Below are 22,205 nucleotides of genomic sequence, written 5' to 3' on the forward strand. Positions count from 1 at the left end.
TGTTCATATTTTCCTAGGTGAGATATTGAGGTTTACATGTTTATTTCTATGCTGAGTAATTTCAGATTGTACCCCAGATATTGTGACTGTTATGAACTCTGACTCTTGTTAACATCTTCTGTAGAATGTTAATTATTTTCTTTTACCAGGAAACTGACCCTTTTGGGATTCAGGCCACAAGTTCTTATCCAGCTTCTATATGAGTTCAGTTTTCAAAGACTTTGCTGGGTGTTTTGATCTATTCTTCACTTGGCCTATGAAGTAGCCAGTCTTGGGCGGTGGTCTGCCACTAAATTCAGTTCTCAAAGCCTTTAGAATGTGGTTTAGGGACAGATCTGTACATGTGCAGCTCAGAATTAAGCCCAGAGTTTGATACAGAACTCAATGGTCTCATTTTCTTATGCCTTTTTCTCTTTACCATCTCCCCAACACTTTCTAGCTCCAAGGCCCCCTTCTTTATCCTCTGTCTAGAAAGTCAGAGCTTTTTTCCCCCTGCTCTGTCACATACTTCCCATAACTACACCTTTCTCTGGGGCCAAGCAAGTAGAGGAAAAAGAGAGACAAAAACAGTGGGGATTTTGCTTAGACTTTTGGGACCTCTCTAGTCAGAGGAAAATGATTCTCCTCCCCATGAGTTTCAGATGGCTTGTTTGGCCACTGCTTTTGCTATGAGGTTGCCTGATGGCTGGAGTGAGAAAGAATGGAGACATCCAACAAAAAAGTACTCAGGGTTCTTTCATTCTCTGTAGGTGCTTCCTTTCTAGTTCCTCAGACTGGAAATAGAGGACTTCTCTTGGATCTCTGTGTGTCCTGTCCACACCTGGTGCATAGTTCTGGATTTCAAGGTCCCTGTGAACCCATATCAGGGAATGCTAGAAGGGGAAGCCCAGGAAACTCATTGCCAGTTGCATGGTGCTTTGGGTTTTGTTTCTTTCTCTGCTATCATATACTTTTCAGAACTCTTAGGCAGCTGATCATACATTCTCTCTGGGTTTTAGTTGCATTCAGTGGATAGAATAGAGTGTTCTTACACCTCCTTGAAGGGATGTAGAAGTTAATGTGTGTCTGTGCACATGTGTGCAAGTGTTTAACATAAAATGAGAACCTCTCCATCTCTCATATATCTGGAGAAAAGGGGCAAGGGTCAGGGAACTGACTTCCATTGAGTACCAACTATGTGCCATGCACTGCGCCTTATGCACAAACCATTATTCTATACATAGTATTGTTAGCTTCATTGTAAAGTTGGGGGAAATTAGGCTCAGATGAAGAAGTTTAGAGTCATGTACATAATAAGTGGCAGACTGAGGATGTGTATGATGGCCTCTCTTAGAAAGATCCAGAAAGGTCTGTGAAAAACAGAGAAGCCTAGAAGGCTGATATCTTTCTTTCCCCCTGTCTGCAGGATGGATGAAGGTGATACTGTGATTATGCATCCTGGAGTCCTGTGCATCATGGTTAGGCTGCTGCCTCGGTTGTACCATGAAGATCACCCCCAGGTATTGGTGATGGTAACATATATTTGTCTTTTTTTTTACATGACTAATCTTTGAAGCTCCTTCTGACTGGAGACTTGATTTTATCTTTTGCCTTTGCTCTCAGTACACTGCATGAGCAGAGCCACTTTTGCCAAGAGCCTTCTGTAGGGGAGTATCAATGTATCTGAGACCTTTTGTTGAGTTCTGTCCACTTCCCAGACCATTGAAAACAGATCACTTCTGTTGGCATAGTGACTTTAAAAAAAACAACCAAGCAAAACCCAACTGAAATGATTTCACCTTCATGAGGCAAGTCCAGGCTGCTAAGAACATCCTTGGGAATTGGTGGGACTGGAAGTCCTTCACTCTCTGTATATTCATCCATCTCATGGGTTCAGCTGCAATCCTGGCTCAGTGCTCTATGCAGGATGTGCCAGGTTAACAGGACAGACGTTGTCCATGGAACCTGCATCTACAGTGGGGACTTGGAGGTGGTGACAGTGCAGACAGACTAAATAAACAAGCTCAAAAATGAATACCCAATTATAAATCATGACAAGTGTTATCAAAGGAAAAATCCAGGGTGCTGAGAGAGAATATTGGGAATGGAGGTGGGGGGAAGACATAATTAAATCAAACTTAGATGAAGGGGAGAAAACCAGGGAAGCCATCTCTTAGATGGGGATTTTTAAGTAGAGCCCTGAAAGATGTGTGTAAATTAACCAGCGTGGCAGGTGCCTGCTGTAGGTGGCCGGGTGGGGGCAGCCAGAGAGAATGAGTGCAAAACGTGTGAGGTGGAGCAGGCAGAAGAAGGCGGAAGCCCTGCCCACAGTGTGGAGTGTTCCCTGGGAAACAAACAACCTCTCTCAAATGATTGGGAGATGACACCATCAGATTTTTGTATTAAAAATATCTCTATGGGTGTTTTGTGGAAGATAGCCTGGGGATGGGTCCATGTAGAAGAGGTAAGGGCACAGTGGTTAGGATGCCATGTCTACACTCCAAGTGACACATAGTGTTGCTTTATGAGGGTGTTTTTTGGAAAATGTGAAGAGAAAGGAGTCAAAAGACCCATCAGAGATAGAATCACAGGCCCTGAGATGAACAAGGTACAGGTAGTGGGAAGAGGGTGGAACAAAGGCCTCCAATGCAAGGTGACAAACTTGAATGGGTGACATCACTGAGTGACAGAATGAGGCAAATTCTGAGAAAGTACTCTGAGCTTGCAGAGTCAGTACTTTAGAAGTTCTGAGGAAGAAGGTGGAGGAGTTGAAGAAGACCTAGCAAGAGCACACTTTAGATTTATCAGCAGCAGAGAAAGGAAATAAATTAAACTGAGCAGCTACTGTGTGCCTGGCATGGTGCTGGCCCTTCTGATGTTTATTCATCCTCACAGAAGTTTTGGGAGGGCATGTTATTGTCTCCATTTTTAGCCAGTGGGGGATGGAAGTTCAGATAATTTAAATAATGTTTAAGGATTCCTAGTTGGTGGACTTGATATTGAATATGGCCCTACCTACTGGCAAATTTCATGGTTTTTCCCCTGCATGGAAGTGACTTCTAGAGAAAGAAGGGGTGTGGAAAGCACATTGGGCATTTAAAAGGAGGTAATATATTTTAGGAAAAAATGACAACTAGTGGCATTATTAATCAGAGCCTGAAAATAACAATGACTTAGGAAAAATATTGCAAGCCCTCTGAAATCAGGAGAGATGTGGAGTAGAGAAGAAAAAGCCTTGATGTGTAGAGAAGGAAATTGTTTTCACTAAGGACATTCTGTAGTATTTGGTACAAGAGTGGAGAAAAATGACTAACACAGTCTCATGTCTATATGTCCCTTTGCAACTGAAATCCTTTTTCTGGTTCCTGTTCCTCTGCTGAAGAGTGACTATAAGGTGATGTCCGAACCAATGAATAGGGATACATCTAATAGTGAAATGAATATATTTTATAGTTTCAAACACTTATGGAAAAGCAGTGGACTGGGATAAGGTGGATTATTTTTTATTTTCAATCTGTCGTTTAATATTTTTTTGACTTATTTATTGTTTTTCTATTACAGTTGTCCCACTTTTCCCCTCCATTTCTGCCCCCCACCCAGCCTATCCCTTCTCCCACAGTCAATCCCCACCTCGCTGTACATGTCTATGGCTTATTTATACTAGTTCCTTTACTAAACCCTTTCCCTACTTACCCCACCTCTCTCCCTCCCATCCCCTCCCCTCCCCTCCCCTCCCCTGGTAACTGTTAGTCTGTTCCTTGTTTACATGCCTCTGGTTCAATTTTGCTTATTTGTTTGTATTGTCATTAGACACCATAAAAGTCCTAGAGGAAAACATAGGCAGAAAAACTTCAGATATCCCACGTAACAATATTTTCATGGATACATCTCCTAAGGCAGGGGAAATAAAGGAAAGAATAAACAAATGGGACTACATCAAACTAAAGAGTTTCTGCTCAGCAAAAGAAAACATCAGCACAATGAAAAGAGAACCAACTAAATGGGAAAACATATTTGCCACTGATACCTCAGACAAGGGATTGATCTCCAAAATATATAAAGAATTTATACATCTCAACACCAAGAAGACAGACAGCCCAATTTAAAAATGGGCAAAGGACCTGAACAAACACTTCTCCAAAGAGGACATACAGAGGGCCCATAGGTACATGAAAGGATGCTCAACATCACTAAAGATAGATGCAAATAAAAACCACAATGAGATATCACTTTACACCAGTCAGAATGGCCATCATCAACAAATCAACAAACAACAAGTGCTGGCGAGGATGTGGAGAAACAGGAACCTTACTGCACTGTTGGTGGGAATGCAGACTGGTGCAGCCACTATGGAAAACAGTATGGAATTTTCTCAAAAAACTAAAAATGGAACTGCCTTTTGAACCAGTGATTCCATTGCTAGGATTACACCTGAAGAATCCTGAAATACCAATTCAAAAGAACTTATGCACCCCTATGTTCATAGCAGTGCTATTTACAATAGCCAAGTGCTGGAAACAGCCTATGTTCCCATTTGTAGATGAGTGGATTAAAAAACTGTGGTACATTTACACAATGGAATACTATGCAGCAGAAAGAAAGAAGAAACCCCTACCATTTGCGATAACATGGATGGAACTAGAAAGAATTATACTTAGCGAAGTAAGCCAGGCAACAAAAGAAAAATACCATATGCTATCACCTAATACAGGAAACTAATGAATAACATAAACAAATGAGCAAATTTGAACCAGAGGCATGTAAACAAGGAACAGACTAACAGTTACCAGGAAGAGGAGGGGGAGTGAGAAAAGCGGCATAAGTAGGGGAAGGGCTTAGTAAAGGGACTGGTATAAATAACCCATGGACATGTACAGCGAGGTGAGGATTGACTGTGGGAGAAGAGATGGGCTGGGTGGGTGGGGGGAGAAAAGGGGGGAAAAGTGGGACAACTGTAATAGAAAAACAATAAGTAAATCAAAAATTAAAAAAAAAAAAAAACCAGTGGTACATTTACACAATGGAATACTATGCAGCAGTAAGAAAGAAGGAACTCTTACCATTTGCGATAACATGGATAGAACTAGAGAGAATTATGCTTAGTGAAATAAGCCAGGCAACAAAAGACAAATATCATAGGATAAGGTGGATTAGATTGCTCATTGAGTTCTCATTACTGTGTAACAAACTGCTGCTAGGTTAACAATGCTCATTTATCCTTTCTTGTGGTTCTGTGGGTCAGAAGTTTAGACAGGCACAGCAGAGACAGCTCATCTCTGCCCCATGTGGTGCTGGCTGGGCTGCAACATCCAAGTTCGCTTCTTTGCTCACAGAACTGGCACCCCATAAGGCTGCTTAAATGGCTCAGGGTTCCTGGGTTGGCCAACTGGATCAGATGTCTGGTGCCTTGATTTGAGCTTTTGGTAGAATTCTGAGTTCTCTGCCTTCTTCATCTGGTCTCTACCTGTGTCCCTTGAAGTGGATTCTCCAACAGGCCACTTAGCAACTCAGAGCTCTCAAAGACACGAAAGCAGAAGCTGCCAGGCCTTCTGAAGACTTAAGCCAGGAATAAGCCTGCACTGCTTCCATGGTCTTCTTTTGGTTAAAGCGAGTCACAGGTTCAGCTGCCAAGAATATTACCTTATCAACATCCACAAAATCAAATTGTGAAGTACACAAGAACCTCCCCATTTTGGAGATGCCTGGGGATCAGGAAAGATGTGTAACTTCCTAAAGTACTGGGGCTGGTGAGGAGACATGTGAAACATTCTCAGGCCCAAGGACAAAATGTGTTTGATGAACGGGCCTCTCATCTTTGCAGCTCTTATAGAATGCAAATCATGCAGTCTGGGCATTGCACATTTTCCAGCTGCAGCTGCCTCATTATGAGGATGTCTGGCTTTGTTGACTCTATTTCGTACCATGCAATGGACTTGGAATGAGAACGAAACCAATGGTTTGGATGAGCTGTTTGTGGATATGTTGAGTAAACTCCACCATGAACACTGACTGATGCAGTGTCTCAGAGCGGACAGTGACCTGTCTGTCCTTCCTGCTCCCAGTGCAGGGAAACTCTGTGAATAAGCCTGAGATAAACTCCACGAGCTGTCACATTAATATATGGAGGAGAACTTTCTCTCATTCTGTGATGGTAATTAGACAAATTAAATATGAAAATGGGAATCCCATTGGGTAGGATACTTTTTCTCTATTCAAGTCACAATAAGTAATTTAGGAAAAGTCTAATTTCTCCTATCTTTCAAATATGCAAATAAAAGGTAGTGGTGCATTTTCTCTTTTTTTTCTGCAGATGCCAAATCAGCAGCTATTCAAAGTTGGTTAGTTGCAGTAATTAATTCTGAAAGGAGGGGTGTAAACCTCAAAACAACAATAGAATAGTAAATCAAATGAGAACTAAGACCACACAAGGAAATGCTGGAATGAAACTCACTGTGGGGCTGCATATTTTATTGCAGGAAAAGAAGCAGCAAGTTTCAGTAGAGGGCAGTGTTATTAAAAAAATGGGATGCAAGTTCCCACTCATCTCCCTGTACTCTTGCCCACTTTACACTCATTAGACACTCTTTCTACCTATGCCTGAGAAATTGATGGCTTTCCCAGGTGTAGATACCATTTCAGAAGGAACAACCTAAATAACTGCATATATGGGTTGTCAGATTTATTTCTGACTGTGGCCACATTAAATTTGTTCTGTTCAAGACCAAGAAGTGTTTTTTTTATTTCCTTTCCAGAGTGCTAGCACTGCAAGCTGCTCTTGGAAACAGATAATCTGGCTGGTTTTGTTTTCGTCTTGTGTCATCACCAGTATTAAAGTTGTACTGTGGGAATTTTACTGTAAATGTTGTTGTCCTAAGCATAAGGCAAAAATGGTGTTTAGCTCAAGTTCTTTTGAAGCTGAGTTGGCTCCAGAAACAAATAACTAATTGGGAACAATGACATTTTCCCTTTCCAGAATGCTCTGCAGGCACGTGGGTCTTGCCATAAATACATTTGCTTCTAGGAATAATTAGTAAATCCTTATGAAGTACCACTGGGTATTCAGAGATAAATGTTATAGGAACTCATAGTCTGAGTTTGAGGGTGGGTAGGCAGAGGATGTAGAAAACAGCAAGACAACATTCTAGAGGCTACAACAAAATTTGTCCACAGGCCCTGGGACAGAACGAAAGGAAAGCCAGTGAGATGGGGACACTGATACTAAGCTTTAAAGAAAAGATGTGCCCATGTCACATTAGGAAAGCAATAAAGCTCAGGCACAGAGGAAGGAACAAAGGAAGATGCCCACTAGGATAGACCACCTGGATAAGAAAGCCATGACTGGGGCTGAACAGGTTAGTTGAAGCCACAGTATTAAGGGCCTTGAATACTGTGTTAAGAGAACTGAACTTCATTGTGTTATCATTCTTTGTCACCACCATCATCATCACCACCACTATGATGTTTAATGAGCATCCATCCACTATGTGAAAGCAGAGTCCAGACTGAAGATAGCAGAGTTTGTTCACATCTCAGCTCTGCCACTTAATAGTCACAGAAGCATGGAAAATTATGTAACCTCTTTGATCCTTAACTTCCTTTGTTGTAATATGGGGATAATATTTCCTTGAGGCATTATCATGAGGAGTAAATGACGCAATGCATGAGTGCTTCACATGGTGAGGAGACATACACCACAGCATCAGATGCACTTGCTAAGTGGTGTAGCTACTGCTTCAGTTGTCCAAAACTCTACAAGTATTATTACTTTGTCATGTAATCTTTATAAGAAGTCTACAAGGTGGATATCAATATTCTCACTTGGCAGATGAGGACTTGAAACTTGTAGCAATTGAGTGACACAGTTAACATTGTAGCCAGGTGGTGCATGTCCCTGAGAGAAGAGTCCAGACCTCCTGTCTTTGTGCCAAGTTGCCTTTCCTGTAAAGAAGTGGTACCCACGAGAGTTTATTAGAAGCAACAACATGATCATTCTGAACTCATGTTATTGTTGGGTACACTCCAGATTCTACCAGAACTTCTTGCATGGACTGACAGGGCAGAAAGAAGTAGGACTGTGAGCTGCATTTGTCTATCAACTCGTTTATCCCTCAATTTGGAAATGGTTGTAATTTGGGGGAATTAGCCTGTATTTCAAACACATTGAGCTAATCTAATCATTATGAGTTTCAAATAAGTAAAATATTCACAGCATTAATAGCCCTGGATAGCACTGTGTGAGGGCAGGCTATCTGAAAAGAGAACAGCTTTCTTCAACAAGGAAATTGGTAAAGTAGGAGTCTTGCTTTGTTAAATTATAACACATTAGAAATTCCAAATATGTTGAGTTTCTAGGTTCCTTATGCTCTTTTATTCTGAAACCTATCCCCAAAATACTTCTATTTTTTCTAAGTGGAAAATTTCAGATCCTAGTCAGTTTCCAAGTGACTTTTTTGGATAGTCTCCTTAATAGAGCAAATAGGATTAACTTTGTATGGTGATGAAGAGGATCAAAAGCAAGCTAAAATGGGTGTAGAATGCTGGAGTGAAAATTAAAGTTGGGTAGGATGAGCTCTGGTCCAATTATCAGGTGACCTTTCTCCTAGTCCCTTTTACCATCTCAAATTCAGCTACTCACCTTTGGCCTAGGTTATAGGAGTTGCAGACTTAATGTCTTGGGACCAGAAAAGTAAAGGAAATGCATAAATTAAGCCAGATGTCAACAATAGGGAGTGTTAAAGCCTATGGCTTTAGGGAAGGGCTCTTTCCCTGCTTAAATTATTCACATCTAACTAGAAGGAAATAAAACAAAAGCAAAACCAAACTATGGCCACCAAATAACATACTTCTATAGACTATCAGTTTATGATCCTTATGAGATACTAAGTTCCCTTTCTTATGAGTGCATGATGCAGTGTTAAAATTATGGGCTTTGAAGTAAGACCTGTGTTGGGGTGCCAGTTATGCCACTCCATAGCTGTGTGACCTTAGGAAATTATGTAATCTTTTCCAATCTCAGTGTCTCATATTATTTTCCCATTGAGAAGAGTAGTGTAGAGTATAGTGTAAAATACTTGGTTCAGCACCTGGCATACAGTGTGTGCTCATCAGATGCTGACTCCATCATACCCCTACTTTCTCTGTTTTCCTAGGACTCAGGGCCATAAGACATACACTTTTGGAAATTTTAAGTGAAAGTTAATACATTTTAGGTATATTTTCAATTGGCACTATACTATTAATAAATTAATAACAGAGAATTGATATTGAACTGTATGTTAATTAATATCTACTTATGAATCAAAAGATGGGTTCTCTCCTTTGCCTTTTCTGCATTTGATCAGTGTCAGTGATCTGAGTGAAACTCAAATGGAAGATGGCAGAAGGGGGATGTGAAGGATCTGTATCAGCTTAATCAGTGGATCAGAATCCATCGAGTCAAAATTCAGCAGAGATAATCATGCTTGTGCTCACATTTTCAAACACACAGGCATATTCATACTGGGTAAGGAGGAAGAGAAGATGTATGTGAGAGGGTGCTAGGGGGGGTTAGTGTAGGGTCAATAATAATACCAAGCAGGGTGAGGACATTGCTATCATGAATTTTATTTTCAGCTATATGTATAGAACTAATGTGTCTAGCCAAAGGGAGGTAATGGTCCTGCTGATCTCTTAAACACACCATGCCTGTGTTTGTCCAGAGATCAGAAACTAGGATGATGAGGGCCCTGAAAAACCTCCCTGGTCATGGGAGGAATAGCAAACAGAACTCAGAGTGTGTAGCCTAGAGAGAAAAGATTCTGGGAGAATGGGAGCTGAGAAAATACTTGCTTGTTGTTTGGTGGTAGAACAATCAAAGACAGACAAGGACCAGTTAGTTAAACAGTGAAAAATTTAGGCTCAATATAAGGAGACAGTTGCAGAAATTTGATGCATGGCTGCAGAGATAGTGAGCAACTCTGCACTGGGCATTCCAAGAAGAATGTTAGGTTTGAGATGGAGAAAATCCATACTCTGAACCAAAGTGTCACTTGGTGACTTTTTAATCCTTACTGACCGTGAGAGCCCATGGCCTGAGAATGTGGCTGAGGTGCATGTATTTATTTTAGATACCCACCAGGCCTCTCAAGATGGTGGAAACAGCCACATCTGTTTAGGTGTTTAGTGGCCAATTCTGTATGCCTGTTACTATATTCAGGTAACTTCTGTGTGGAGTAGAGCCATGATCACTTAGTTTTTCCTATAACATTTGAGGGGTTGGCCTTAAACAGGATGAGATGGGTTCCCAGTGCCTAATCCAAAGCGTCAACAGTTTCTGTTGGCTCTGCCTGAATTAAGCTCAGGCTGATTGAGTTCCCACAACATCTGTGACCTACGAGAGGCTGGGGTTGCTGCTGCTCACAGAACCTGCAAGGTAAAGGCTGCCCTGAAACCTGGAACTAACTAGCTGGTGCTCTGTGAGCTTCAGCACCCAGTGGACTGAGAAGCAGTAACTGCAGCAATGAAGTGGCGTCTGGACTGGGCCTTCTGGTTTGAATTCCTGTGTCTCCACTCACTGGGTAACCTTAGCAAGTCATAATCTCGTTGGGCCTCAATTCCCTTATTTATAAAATGGGTAATAATAACCCCTAGCACATGGTGTTTACCTGATGAGCTAGTACACAAAAGCACTTAGAAGAGTGCCTGCAAATAGTAAGCACATGGTAACTTTAGCTGCCATCACCAGTGATGGGACCTCGGGACAAGAAAGGCGTGTGCTTCTTCTCTGTTCTGAGCTGGTACACCGTGCAGTGGCTGTGCACACTGGCCACTCAGTTGGAAAGGATCTTATTGACAGGCAAGAAAAGACTGCAATTGGGGTGGAGGGTAATATTCCCCAAACACTTGCATCCTACAAGCAGAAATGCGCTCATACATGCTATTTCTATTAACTCACACACTCACACACACACAAAAACCCTACAACATACTGTGAGGTAGATATTTTTATTAATCTCATTTTAAAGCTAAGTAAACAGACTTAGAGAAAGTAGTCCAAGATTGTCTATTAGTTAATGTCATATCAGTATGAGAACCTAGTTCTGGAGAGATATTTGTGTGCCATGTGCCTTGTGCCTAAAAGATGAAGGAAGGGTAAATGTCTATTTGGAAGCTCAGAAGCAGCACACCAGACCTCGAGCTACAGTTTGCTCATGAATAGATTCCTCATCTCTGCAAGAAATTGTTCTCTACAGTCTTATTCAAGGAACCTCCTTCAGACAGTCATGGATGGGAATCTGTTAACAACACAACTCTGCTTTTAAAATATCTTGTAACAAAAGAGTTGGGTCAGCAGTTTGCTTTGCACCAGAGCAATAGAAAAATTTGGAATAAGTGAATGTCTCTCTTCCTGCACTTCTGGAGAATGCCCCAGTCACGGTTGGGAGTTATTCTGGCTGGAGGACAGTGGTGGATCTCAGGGAACCCTCCATTGGGCTTCACTGCCTACCTGATCCAGCTATCTTGGAGTGTGGAGTGTGTCCAAGATGGAAACTCTCCACAGATATTTCAGGTTTCAGGCTGCGCAGGCGTCCTTCTGGCTGGATGTTTCAAGTTGGTTCCCCTGGTGATATTCTCATGCTCCATCTCAGGGCTCACCATAGGCTCACTGCAGGGGAGGGGTTTTGGTGCTGGGGTGAATGACCCAGGCTGACAACTGCCCATGATCCCCAACCTTTCCCTGAAAGGCCATGCTCTCTCTCACCCCTCGATGCTTGCATGTGCATGCTGCAGTATCTTCTCCCAGAAAGACCATTTCCCCTGCTCACCTGGTTCTCCCTTCATTATCCTTTAACTCTTTACTGGCACATCACTTTTTCTGACCACCCTCTCAGCCCTCTGGGTTAGGTGCACCTCCTGTGTCCTAGAACATGTTGTGCCTTGTGTTTGCACTTACTAGGCAGCTATTGCATCTGAGGCACAGAGATAGGTGCTAGGGAAACAAGGGGGAAGAGTTCTTGCCTCAGACAGCAGTTCACAGTGTGGTGGGGATGGAGCATGGTGCGGAGAGAGAGAGAGAAAGAGAGCAAGAGAGAGAGAGAGTTGGTTGGGAAAGTCAGAAAAGATTTCTTAGATGAGAAAACATGAATTGTGTCTTGACTAACAAGTAGATGCTCACCAAAGGTTGGGACTAGAAAGTGCTTTCCCAACTTCGGGCATTAGTCAGGAATGGCATGGTGTATTCAGTAAAGGGTGAGAATGTTACTAGGCCTGAAGTACCAGGTGGACCAAGGAGAGAATGGAAAGTAAAGTTGGAAAGAGACAATACTTTATAAATAGACTATCCTCAGTTTCAGTTACCAGGAAGCATTGACCATCATATGTGTGTAATTTGTAAAAAGAAAAAAGGCAGAAAATTTGGAGCAGGCCCTCACATGCATCTGGGTCTTAGTTCCAAGCCTATACAAATGCATCAAGGAAGCCATGGGATTTGACCTTCTTACACCTAAACCGACATCACAAACTGCCATGCCTCCAAAGTGATATGGGTACCACAAATGAGTGTATCAGGCTGCTGGGGACTGTGGAAAAATGGAAAGTTCATACCCTTACAAAGAGAGAACTAAGTAAGTGAAGGTATAAATTGAAATAGCTTGTCAAATAAACTAATCTGTAGGCCTTCCATTTACAATCTTTGATCTTTGAGCTGAGGTCACTTAAATTATATCATCTCTATTCTGAAATTATCAGATAAAGAATATGTCAGCCAAATTGGAGCAAGCAACTATTACAAATTTCACTAGGCCAATAGAAATTTCCAGTGTTTTTAAAGTGTCTGAAAGAAGCAGATGCTGGTCATCTGATGGTTTGTACATCTATGTCAAGACAACGTGATTCATATCCAGAAGACAGTATGGACTGATGTAGTACCCAAAGACCATGTCTTCTCAGATGAAATCACCTCACTGGGCTCATATGGGTTCTGGGACCATATTAATATGGACCAGGAGATAAAGTGGGGAAGAGAGAAATAAAGAAGAATAAACATTCTTGTCCATGACAAAGACTGACTGGGAAGTTCAACTGTTAAGTGGAGAAAGCAAAAACTCTTTATAAGGCCACCCTACAAATTGCTCTGTGATAATTTGCCTTGAGAGTCCAGCCTGTCAGCCAGTCTGGTGACCCTGTGTGCTTACCACTGAGTCCTAATTGAACCATCATCTCCTTTCCTTTGTTGAAAGTAATATGTGTTAGGAAAATCAATCCATTTGTAGGGGGAGACTGGTTTCCTGCTACTGCTCATATTTTCACTAAAACCCCATTTTACTGGAACCAACATTGAAAAAAAAGCACATTTTATTCAAAACAAGGCAATATTGGTATTGACAGAGCTACAGTGATAATGAGGATGATCAATTTTCTCTCCTCCATTATGGGGCATTGAGCAATTTTGGAGTAAACTTGTGGCATCATTAGGCAAGATCAGCATTTCTCCTTTTTGAAAATTTTTTCTTTTTTGTGTATTTAGATTTTAAGTATGGCTGCTGACAGGGGGTGGGGTGGGGTAGGGGAGGAAGCAAAACTAATAAACCAACTAAACAAACAAACAAAACCCAGAAAGTCCCCAAAGCAATAAACGAAGTGCTGGCAATAAAAACGGGAGATTGTAGACATAGCTTTTTAATTCTTAGTAATAATACATTGTGATGTTATTTTTGCATCTTGCTTCATAAAATTCTTCCACTTATCCCAAGACTCCTTGACTCTCCCTGCAAATTAAAAGACTGAAGTTACCAAAATCCAAGTTCTGGATGATGGAAAGTTCAAGTCCAGAGGGTGGAAGCTTCTTTTCTGTTTTGAGAAGAATGGAGATGAAGGCAGAGCCGCAGGTTCTGCTGGATGCAGGAAGGGACACTCCAAGCATCAAAAGAAAGATGTGGGGAAGGGAGTCAAGGGGATGTTTCCACTTGGAAGGGCTCCTTGAAGTAAAAGTTAGGAAATTGTTTATAGCAGATGATTTCCAGCATTTCTGCCTCCTCTTTCTTGTCCATGTTGACCATACATGTTGCTTTACCAGTTCAGGCTGGCTATGTAGGCACCATAGTGACAGGAAGCGGTTGTCTCAGTCCACTCAGACTGCTATGACAAAATACCACAGACTAAGTGGCTTATAAACAACAGAAATTTATTTCTCATAGTTCTAGAAGCTGAGAAGTTGAAGATCACGATACTGGTAGACTCGGTATCTGGTGAGACATCGATGGCCCCCTTCTTACGCTGTCACCAAATGGTGCAGGGAAGGAGGGTGCCCTCTGGGGTATTTGTTATAAAGGCACTAATCCCATTCATGAGGGCTCTATCTTCATGACCTAATCTCCTCCCAAAAGCCCCACCTCCTAATACCATCACATTGGGGGTTAGGTTTCAACATGGGTATTTGGGGGAACAAACATTCAGTCCATTGCAAGGACCATCATCTTTGAGTGATTAGATTTCTCCTTGACATCAGTGACTTTGGCAAAATGGTGACATTTCAGAATAGCAAATCCTACTTGGGAACAGTCCCCCTGAAAAATCATTCTAATTTAGTTAAATTTTAAACTAAAATTAAATAGTCTAAAGTTTTAAATCTGAAAGTATGGTAAAGATGGAATTTCACTGAATGCCTTCAGTCTGAGGCAGGAGCTCTGGGTGCTGTGCTTCTGGAAGGCAGGTGAAAAGACAGGAGGGTAAGGTGGGTGACATTCATTTTAAAAAATAGAGAAACTGATCATCAACAGTGTAAATGTGTTTCATAATACAATATAATCCTTGAAACATATATGCTACAAAACTGTTCATGGCCTGTGAAAGAATGCCATTATAATTTCTGTCCAGGGTGCCCCCAGAGATGGGGGAGTGAGGTGATTCTGAGCTAGGCTTTGGAAAATTGACTTCTCTGGGCTCAGTTTTCTCATCTGTAAAATGGGCATAGTAATAGTACAATATCTCCCTTATTGGGTTCCTCACAGGGATTGTCTCATGTATACATGACAACATGCTTCATGTAGGGCCTGGCATATCTTGAATATTCCCATCACAGGGTAAAATTTGGCTCCCAAAATAGGTGCCAGGCCCAGACTTCCTTATGACTCCAAGAACTCCTTGAAATGTGCAAGGGGCTCTGGGGAAACCCCTTTCCTCCCTGGTTTCATTCTCTGTTAGAACATATCTCCCACTGGACTGATTCCCTTAACAGCAGGGACGTATCCACCTTGAAATGCCTAAAACTTTGCCCAGATATGACATTGAATTAGCAATTAATGCTTGTTTGAGAAAGAAAAGGAAGAAAATGAAGCAGGGAAGGATTTCAAGAAAGATTTCATGGGACATGTGGGTGAAAGATGGTCTGAGATTCAGTGGGATGAGAAGCCAGTCCTCATTAGGTAAAACTTATTCAGTAAGCATTTTTATGCTTATTTCTGGCTTCACATTGATGGACTAACATAGGAGTCATCTATGTTGTCCTAGATCTTTTTCCTTGAAACCACAAGCTAGGGCAAAGGCATGCAATATGAAAAGCATGCTTGTGCCTCACTTTGAGTTCCCTGGAGGTGGAGCCCAAGGCAGGGGTGCATGTGATTCATTGTGATTCATTGAAGGAGGAATACAGGGGAAGGGAGGGAGGAAAACAGGATGTTGCAGGGGAAAGAGCTGAGTGGAGATGTGCTGTCAGCTGAAATCTAGCTTCAGCTTGAGCCCATGGGGGGGTCTGAGCATGAATCACACCACAGAGGCTAAGGGCACAAACTCATTGGCTATAATCTGAGGTGTGTGTGCTTGTATGCATGCACATGTGTGTATGCATGCATGTTTGTGCATGCACACACGTGCATATACCTGTTTATGTGCACAGTCATGTGAAACCATGCTTGTATTTCTAGGCTTTATGTGTGCACACATGTGCATCTGTTGCAACGTGTCTGTCTGTATACATGTGTGTACAAACATTTATGTATGCGTGTGTGCATGCATGAATATAGTTATAGGGGAACTACATAGCCAATGAGCAGGGCAGCTCTTACTGGGGAGGGCATTCCTGCCAAAAAGGGGCAGCTGTGAATGGGATGCTTACTGAGAAAAGGAGTCTGGGTAGGACCCCTATGCATCCACTGTGGGAAAATTCCAATAAGATCTAACTGATATCCCTCTCACTTCAGACATTATTTTATACAGCAGTAAAAGAGAATGTGGATGTCCTCAGAGTTTTTGTGAAGGAAATTCCCTCCCCTACTCCCCACCATTTGTATATCTAGGGAGGGCTGGGAATTCCAGATATTTATCTTTTTGTGAATAAAGGAAGATTGTCAAACACTGTATTCTATTTGGCTCAAATGCTTACTGAGCTGAATCTGTGCACCCTATTCTGTGAGCTTCCAGGACATAAAGATAGTAAAGTGACTTGAAATCCAGTAGGGGGAAGATAGGAACATGCCGGTCTGTGTATCAGAAAGTGCTTAAAACGGAGAGGAGGACAAAGGACAGTGGGAGGCTCGTAGGGAGGGAGATGACACCCGGGGATGGTATGGTGGTGTTGCCAATGGCTTCACCAAGAGACAGGACTCCAGCTGGCCTGAACCCACTGCACATGTTTCCATATGTGAAGACAAAGAGGGCTGGTCTGCCATGGCCAGCAGTGTGTGGGTGATATTTCCTGAAACCTGTACTCCCAGACAAATTTCACTTCCAAGGCCAGACGGTGCAAACCCGAATGCAGGATTGTTTAGTGAGGGAAGCCAGCTGGGGTTAGGGATGTGGGATCCACCAGAGTGCACAGCCATTGAATAGCTCCACTGCTTCTTGACAAACACAGGACTACCAATCTGCCCAAACAGATTCTTTCTAACCTTTGAGAGATGCCACATATCTGGACTTTTATGTGAAATCTCCAGACTTACAAGTTTTAACAATGAATTCAGAAATTACTCCATTATGTATACATGCGGGGCGACAACTACCCATCTCTGGGGCAGATGTGCAACTCATCTGTCTGTATGCAATCTCTGATTTAGGCAGTCTGCCTCTGTGGCATCTGATCCTGGTGGCTCCCATCATCCCATAAACTGGCAACCAGGGTCCAGGGCCTACTGCTGCATGTGAGGAGGGCACATCTGAGGATACCCAAGACAGACAGGAGTATAGAGAAAACAGGCTGTGATGGGTGCAAGTCTCCAGGCTCCACAAACAATTCAAGGCCTAGTTGGGAGCCTATCAAAGTTGCCCACAAAACATTATGACCTCAAAGACTTAACACTGGCTTTGGTTACTTAGCTTTCCAGGGAAATCCAGTGCTCCATGACCAGTCACATCCAGTCCCTGGTGAAATCGGAGAAGAATCGTCAAGTCATGTGTGAGGCAGGGATGCTCAGGACCCTCATGACCTCCTGCCACCAGGCTCTGACCAATAGCAGCAGCTCCCTGCACTCAGGCCTCATCAGGATTTTTGAAAAGCTCGCTTCTCAAGCCATCAGACCAGATGTGTTAAGGTACCGGATGTGCTGTTCATAAAATGCTGCTGGGCCTCTGATAGCCATGTTCATGCACAGTTGGCAGGAGAAGTGCACAGGACAGGTGTTCCCAGGCTCCTCTGCCACCCAGGAAGGATTCTTGGGACCATGCGGGCAGTATAAGGGCCTACAAAGCAGACAAAGGCCCTCCCATGAGCTTCTGGTCTTGGGGAGAGGGGACAGTGGTCAAAGGGTCCTGTGACAATACAGAGTAGTGCTGTGGGAAGGCTTGGTGGAGAATGCTGGAGCTGCTTGGAACTGGAAGAACCATAGTTTGGAGATTAGGAGTAAAGAGGTGGGGCTTCAAGGAAGCCAGCTGGTGAGCCCTGAGGCCTGTGTCTATGGAAGTTCACCAGACCAGGAGAGAGGGGAACAAAGCATGGGAAAGCATTCTCTGAGGGATTAGGGCTGAGAGGCCTGACTGTGCCGTGGGGCCAGGCTGCTGGGAATTCAGCTGGTGTGAGGGGCAGCGTCCAGGATCCTGACAAGAGGATGAGAGAGGCTGTGCCACTGTGGTCTGTGGAGGACTTCCTGCTGGCAACCCCTCCATGAAACCACAGCTTTCCTGGAGAGCCTCAGCAGGGAGTAAAGAGGCAGAGGGCAGAGCAGACACTGAAGACAAAATGACAGAGGAAAGAAAGACTGCAGGAGAGAGGTCAAGAGTCTCTTAAGTACCTGTGGCTGGGTCACTCCACCCAGGCACCATTGTGGAGGAGGGAGGGCAGTGTCCGAGGGCATACATCTGCTGGGCCTCCACTGACACACAGCACCAAGTGCAGAGGGGATGGAAGAAGCTCTTTTAGCCAGCAGACCTGGGACTCAGGGGCCAGGCCAGCCTCTTTCTGCCTCTGATATTCCCACTGCCAGACAGTGCCACCATGTTTAATTCGACTGTTTAGCAAATTCCATTAGAAACTTATAAAAAATGTTTGACATAGTTATTTTCCAACAAATTTCATTTCCCCTCAAGGCCCAATTTGAGGCCCCTAGCTGTCACTGGTTATGTCAAAAGCATCTAAAGTTTTAAAACTCATCAGCTCTCCAGTCTGGGTGCTGGGAGAGGAATGGCCTGCCTCTGTGTTACTTGAGGAAGGGTTTCCAGACAGAGGAAAGCTGGGAGGGGGATCAGAAGTACTGGGATGTAGGAAAGTGCTGGAGAAAACTTCCGCCCATGAAATCTCTTCTTCATTTGCTTTTCTCGTGTGTTATGATATCCAGGCAGTTTCTAGGTCTCGGAATTGCCCCACCTCCATCAGCTTCGACAAAAATCCCCAATTCATCATATGTGCATGGAGGAGACTCTGGATGCTCAGGTGAGGACAGAGGAAAGAACAGGGGAAGGTTAACAGGAATTGAAACAACATATGCATTCGTTATAAGGACTCATTTATAATTGGGAAGCAGACATATTTTTAAAATGATTTTGCCTGCTGCTCAATGGAGCAAATGAGGAAAAGCAGAGGTACCCCGAGAGAGACCAGCTCTCTAAGGAGAAGGATGACCCTCACCCCCTTATAAGATAGGTGAGGGTGAGCATACACTTGAGCCCTTTGGGCCCAGATTATAGAACAGCTAGGGTACCAGTGCTGCTTCTGGGTGAAGGTGCACAGCAATGGCTTTCTGTATAGCTCACAGCTCACAGCTCAGAGGGTGTAGTGGTAAGGAGGACAAAACATTGGTTGCATCCACTAGTATCAGGCCTGGCACCTGGGAGGATGCTGGTCCAAGGAACTCGCTTGAAGAAAAGAAATTTGTGGACACACTAAATGTCTGGCCATATAGAACATTAAGACAAGGAGTTATAACTGGAGAGTGAGAATACAGTGAGCCTTGGGCCAGCAGTCAGGGGTGGGAGATGAGATCTTTCAAGGAGACAGGCTATTATGAAAAAGAATGTGGAAGTCAGTGAGCCAGGATGAAGCTTCAGTGAGTGACTGCCATTGGGGCAAGCCAATGACAGCAGCAGAAAGAGGGGATGTACAGTATTCCCTCACTTATCACAGGTATTACGTTCTAGATATGCCCCCGCCCCCCGCGATAGGTAAAAATCCATGAAGTAGGGACCTTATATTTATTTTAGTATTCATATTTATTTTAAGGCTTTATAAACCCTTCCCACACATTTATAAACCATTCCCAGTCCCTTATTAACCTTTCCCACTCCCTTATTAACCTTTTCCTCACTTTTATAAACACTACTTATGTTCTTAAACATATTCTACACTCTTAAACCTACTTAAGTTTAACAACATATGTATACAGTACTGCAAAATCCCACAATATAGTGAAAAATCCATGATAAATAATTACAGTAAATATAATATTTAAAAAAATCCCATGATATAGTGAGGCCGCAATAAGTGAACCATCATATAGAGAGGGACTACTGTAATGGAATTAAAGGGAGAAGTTTTTAGGAGAAATGCAATGTCACCTTCATTCAGTGTTATCAATATCAGCAGAAAGCCCTGGTGGGAGGGCCTGGGATAACTCCCCTCCTAGAAATTAGGAAATAAATGCATGGTAACTCTGCAGTGCCCTCCTTCCCAGTAGCAGAAATGTCAGGGCTGTTGTCAGAAGAGGGGTGCAAATGCTTTGCACAAAGACACATCTCTTCTCTGGCTTGTTGCCTTAGGGTCACAGGTAGTGGCACCAATGACTGCTGAGGGTCCTGCAGGAGCCACCCAGAATGTCAGCCCATGTCCAGCAGTTGCACAGGCCCACAGGCCCTCGGGGATGTCCCAGAGCTCCACCACTGCCCTTCAGACAGCACTGAGCCTCATCTCCATGACCTCCCCACGCAACCTGCAGCCTCAGAGGGCTGCCTTGGCTCCATCATTTGTGGAATTCGACATGTCCATGGAAGGTTATGGGTATGACAAGCTTTTATATATTTAAAACATAATTAATTTTCCAATGCTTCAGATCAATTATAATATTGATTATAAAATTGTAGTTCTCATCAGCTCTCACCACTCAGCAGTGAACTATGTCTGGATCATGCACACCCTGTCTAGCACACCCTGTCTACTCAGTGGCTTCTCAGGGGCAGCATCCTCAGCTGCATAGGACAAGGACCTTCTCCTTCCCTTGGCATGTCTGCATTCTGGAATATTCTCTCTTCCAGTCTCCAGTTTGGATTCCTTTTCTAGGGCCATGGTACCAATATCAGCCACTTCCTGTCACTGGAGTCTCATGGTCTAAGAGCAACTGAGGCCCCTGCAAAAAGACACAGAGGGGTTGTCACAACTGGAGGTTGGCTTGAGCATCAATAATCTGAGACTGTTTCCTGTTTCCAGGTGTTTGTTTATTCCGACCCTCTCTACGGTGATGGGAACCAACACTGAGTACTCAGTTTCCGGAGGGATTGGGACAGGTGGGTGCTTCCCATGGGTTTAGCTTGGCCGAGTTCTCCTCACTTCTGCTTCAGGGAGTCAGTCCTTAGGAAATATATATGTCAAGTTTCCTCTTGGCATTTTAAGAATGCATGAGTCTCTCTCTTAGTCCTGTGTGTCTGTAGATGAGTCATCCTTCTAGTTTGCCATGGTCCTCTCAGGGCAGGGTGTCCTGTTCATTGCATGTCCCAAGGGCCTAGCCACAACTCTGCACATAGCAGGGGCTCACTTAGCATTGATGTGTTCAGTAGGTGACTTGGTGACTGAACCTGGGTTTGATTTATTTTGTCAATGACTGACAGAGGCTGAAGTGGACACCTCACCCCTTCTTGCAACTCTCTCTGGAGATAAATATGAGTTCTATATTGATGGCCATTCAGGAATAAGCTTGTTTTTGGCTTGTGTAAAGATCAGTGCAGGCTTTTGCATGCTGTGCAGTGCTGTCTTCAGCTGACTACCAGGCACCCTCTGTTAGGAGAACCAGGGTTTCCATGGGAAGGTGGGGACTGAGGAGCCATTGTATTCAAGGCGCATCAGTGTGGGCCACCAAGTCTGATTCTGCTCATTCATTGAGGACAACAGGCCCCACCTGTCCTGCCAACCCTTTTCTGAGGTGAGAGGGCATGGATTTCCTTAAAGCAGAGCATTTTTCCCTGAAAGATTCAGCCCTCTGCCCCATATAGCACACTGCCTGGCTTTAGATCAGCTGGCCAAATGGTGGCAGGCCTCAGGGTTGTGCCTCCTCTCCACTCCCTTGGCAAGGCAGCATAGAGTAATGGATGGGGCACAGTTGGAAAGAGTGTTTGAGGATCCAGACTCATGTTCTGGTGAGAAAAAGACTTTTTCTGAGAATGTGAGTAATGAAACAAGAGCATCCTGCTGGGGGAGGGGGGGTTGATGTAAAATGGGCATGAGTCAGGAAGGTATAGTAGGACTACCCCTGGGTGAAATCAGAGCCACAGTGGGTCTAGACAAGCTTCCACAAAAGGATTAAATCTAAGGGTGTGCTTCTGTTCTGATCACAGGTGCTGCCAGGTCCTTCCCTCCACCTGGGGGCCTGACCTTCTCTTGCTGGTTCCTCATCAGCAGGCATGGCAGGGTCACTGAGGACCACCCACTGCACTTCCTGACCCTGGTGCGCCACCTGGCCAGGACAGAACAACCGTTTGTCTGCTTCTCTGTGAGCCTCTACCCGAAAGATCTCTCCTTGGTTGTGTCTACAGAAGAGAAAGAGTTTCAGCCACTGGGTAAGGTGTTGGGAACTAAAGCTGGTGTCTCCCACACTTGGGAACAAGAGACTAAGTCAGCA

At 43.6% G+C, this 22,205-nt stretch overlaps 1 protein-coding gene across 1 annotated transcript in view; it reads left to right on the forward strand.

Annotated features, from left to right (window-relative positions):
- WDFY4 (WDFY family member 4) overlaps window positions 1-22,205 on the forward strand; it is a 350,593-nt gene that overhangs the window by 96,522 nt on the left and 231,866 nt on the right. Inside the window, exons 13-18 of the mRNA XM_090278357.1 lie at window positions 1,406-1,499; window positions 17,266-17,480; window positions 18,720-18,814; window positions 20,137-20,374; window positions 20,801-20,877; window positions 21,922-22,143. Of these exons, the coding sequence (XP_090134483.1) occupies window positions 1,406-1,499; window positions 17,266-17,480; window positions 18,720-18,814; window positions 20,137-20,374; window positions 20,801-20,877; window positions 21,922-22,143 (941 nt within the window). The remainder of the gene's footprint in view (window positions 1-1,405; window positions 1,500-17,265; window positions 17,481-18,719; window positions 18,815-20,136; window positions 20,375-20,800; window positions 20,878-21,921; window positions 22,144-22,205) is intronic.

This window comes from Furipterus horrens, unplaced genomic scaffold, assembly GCF_987537825.1.
Source record: "Furipterus horrens unplaced genomic scaffold, mFurHor1.1.pri manual_scaffold_5, whole genome shotgun sequence".
NCBI lineage: Eukaryota > Metazoa > Chordata > Mammalia > Chiroptera > Furipteridae > Furipterus > Furipterus horrens.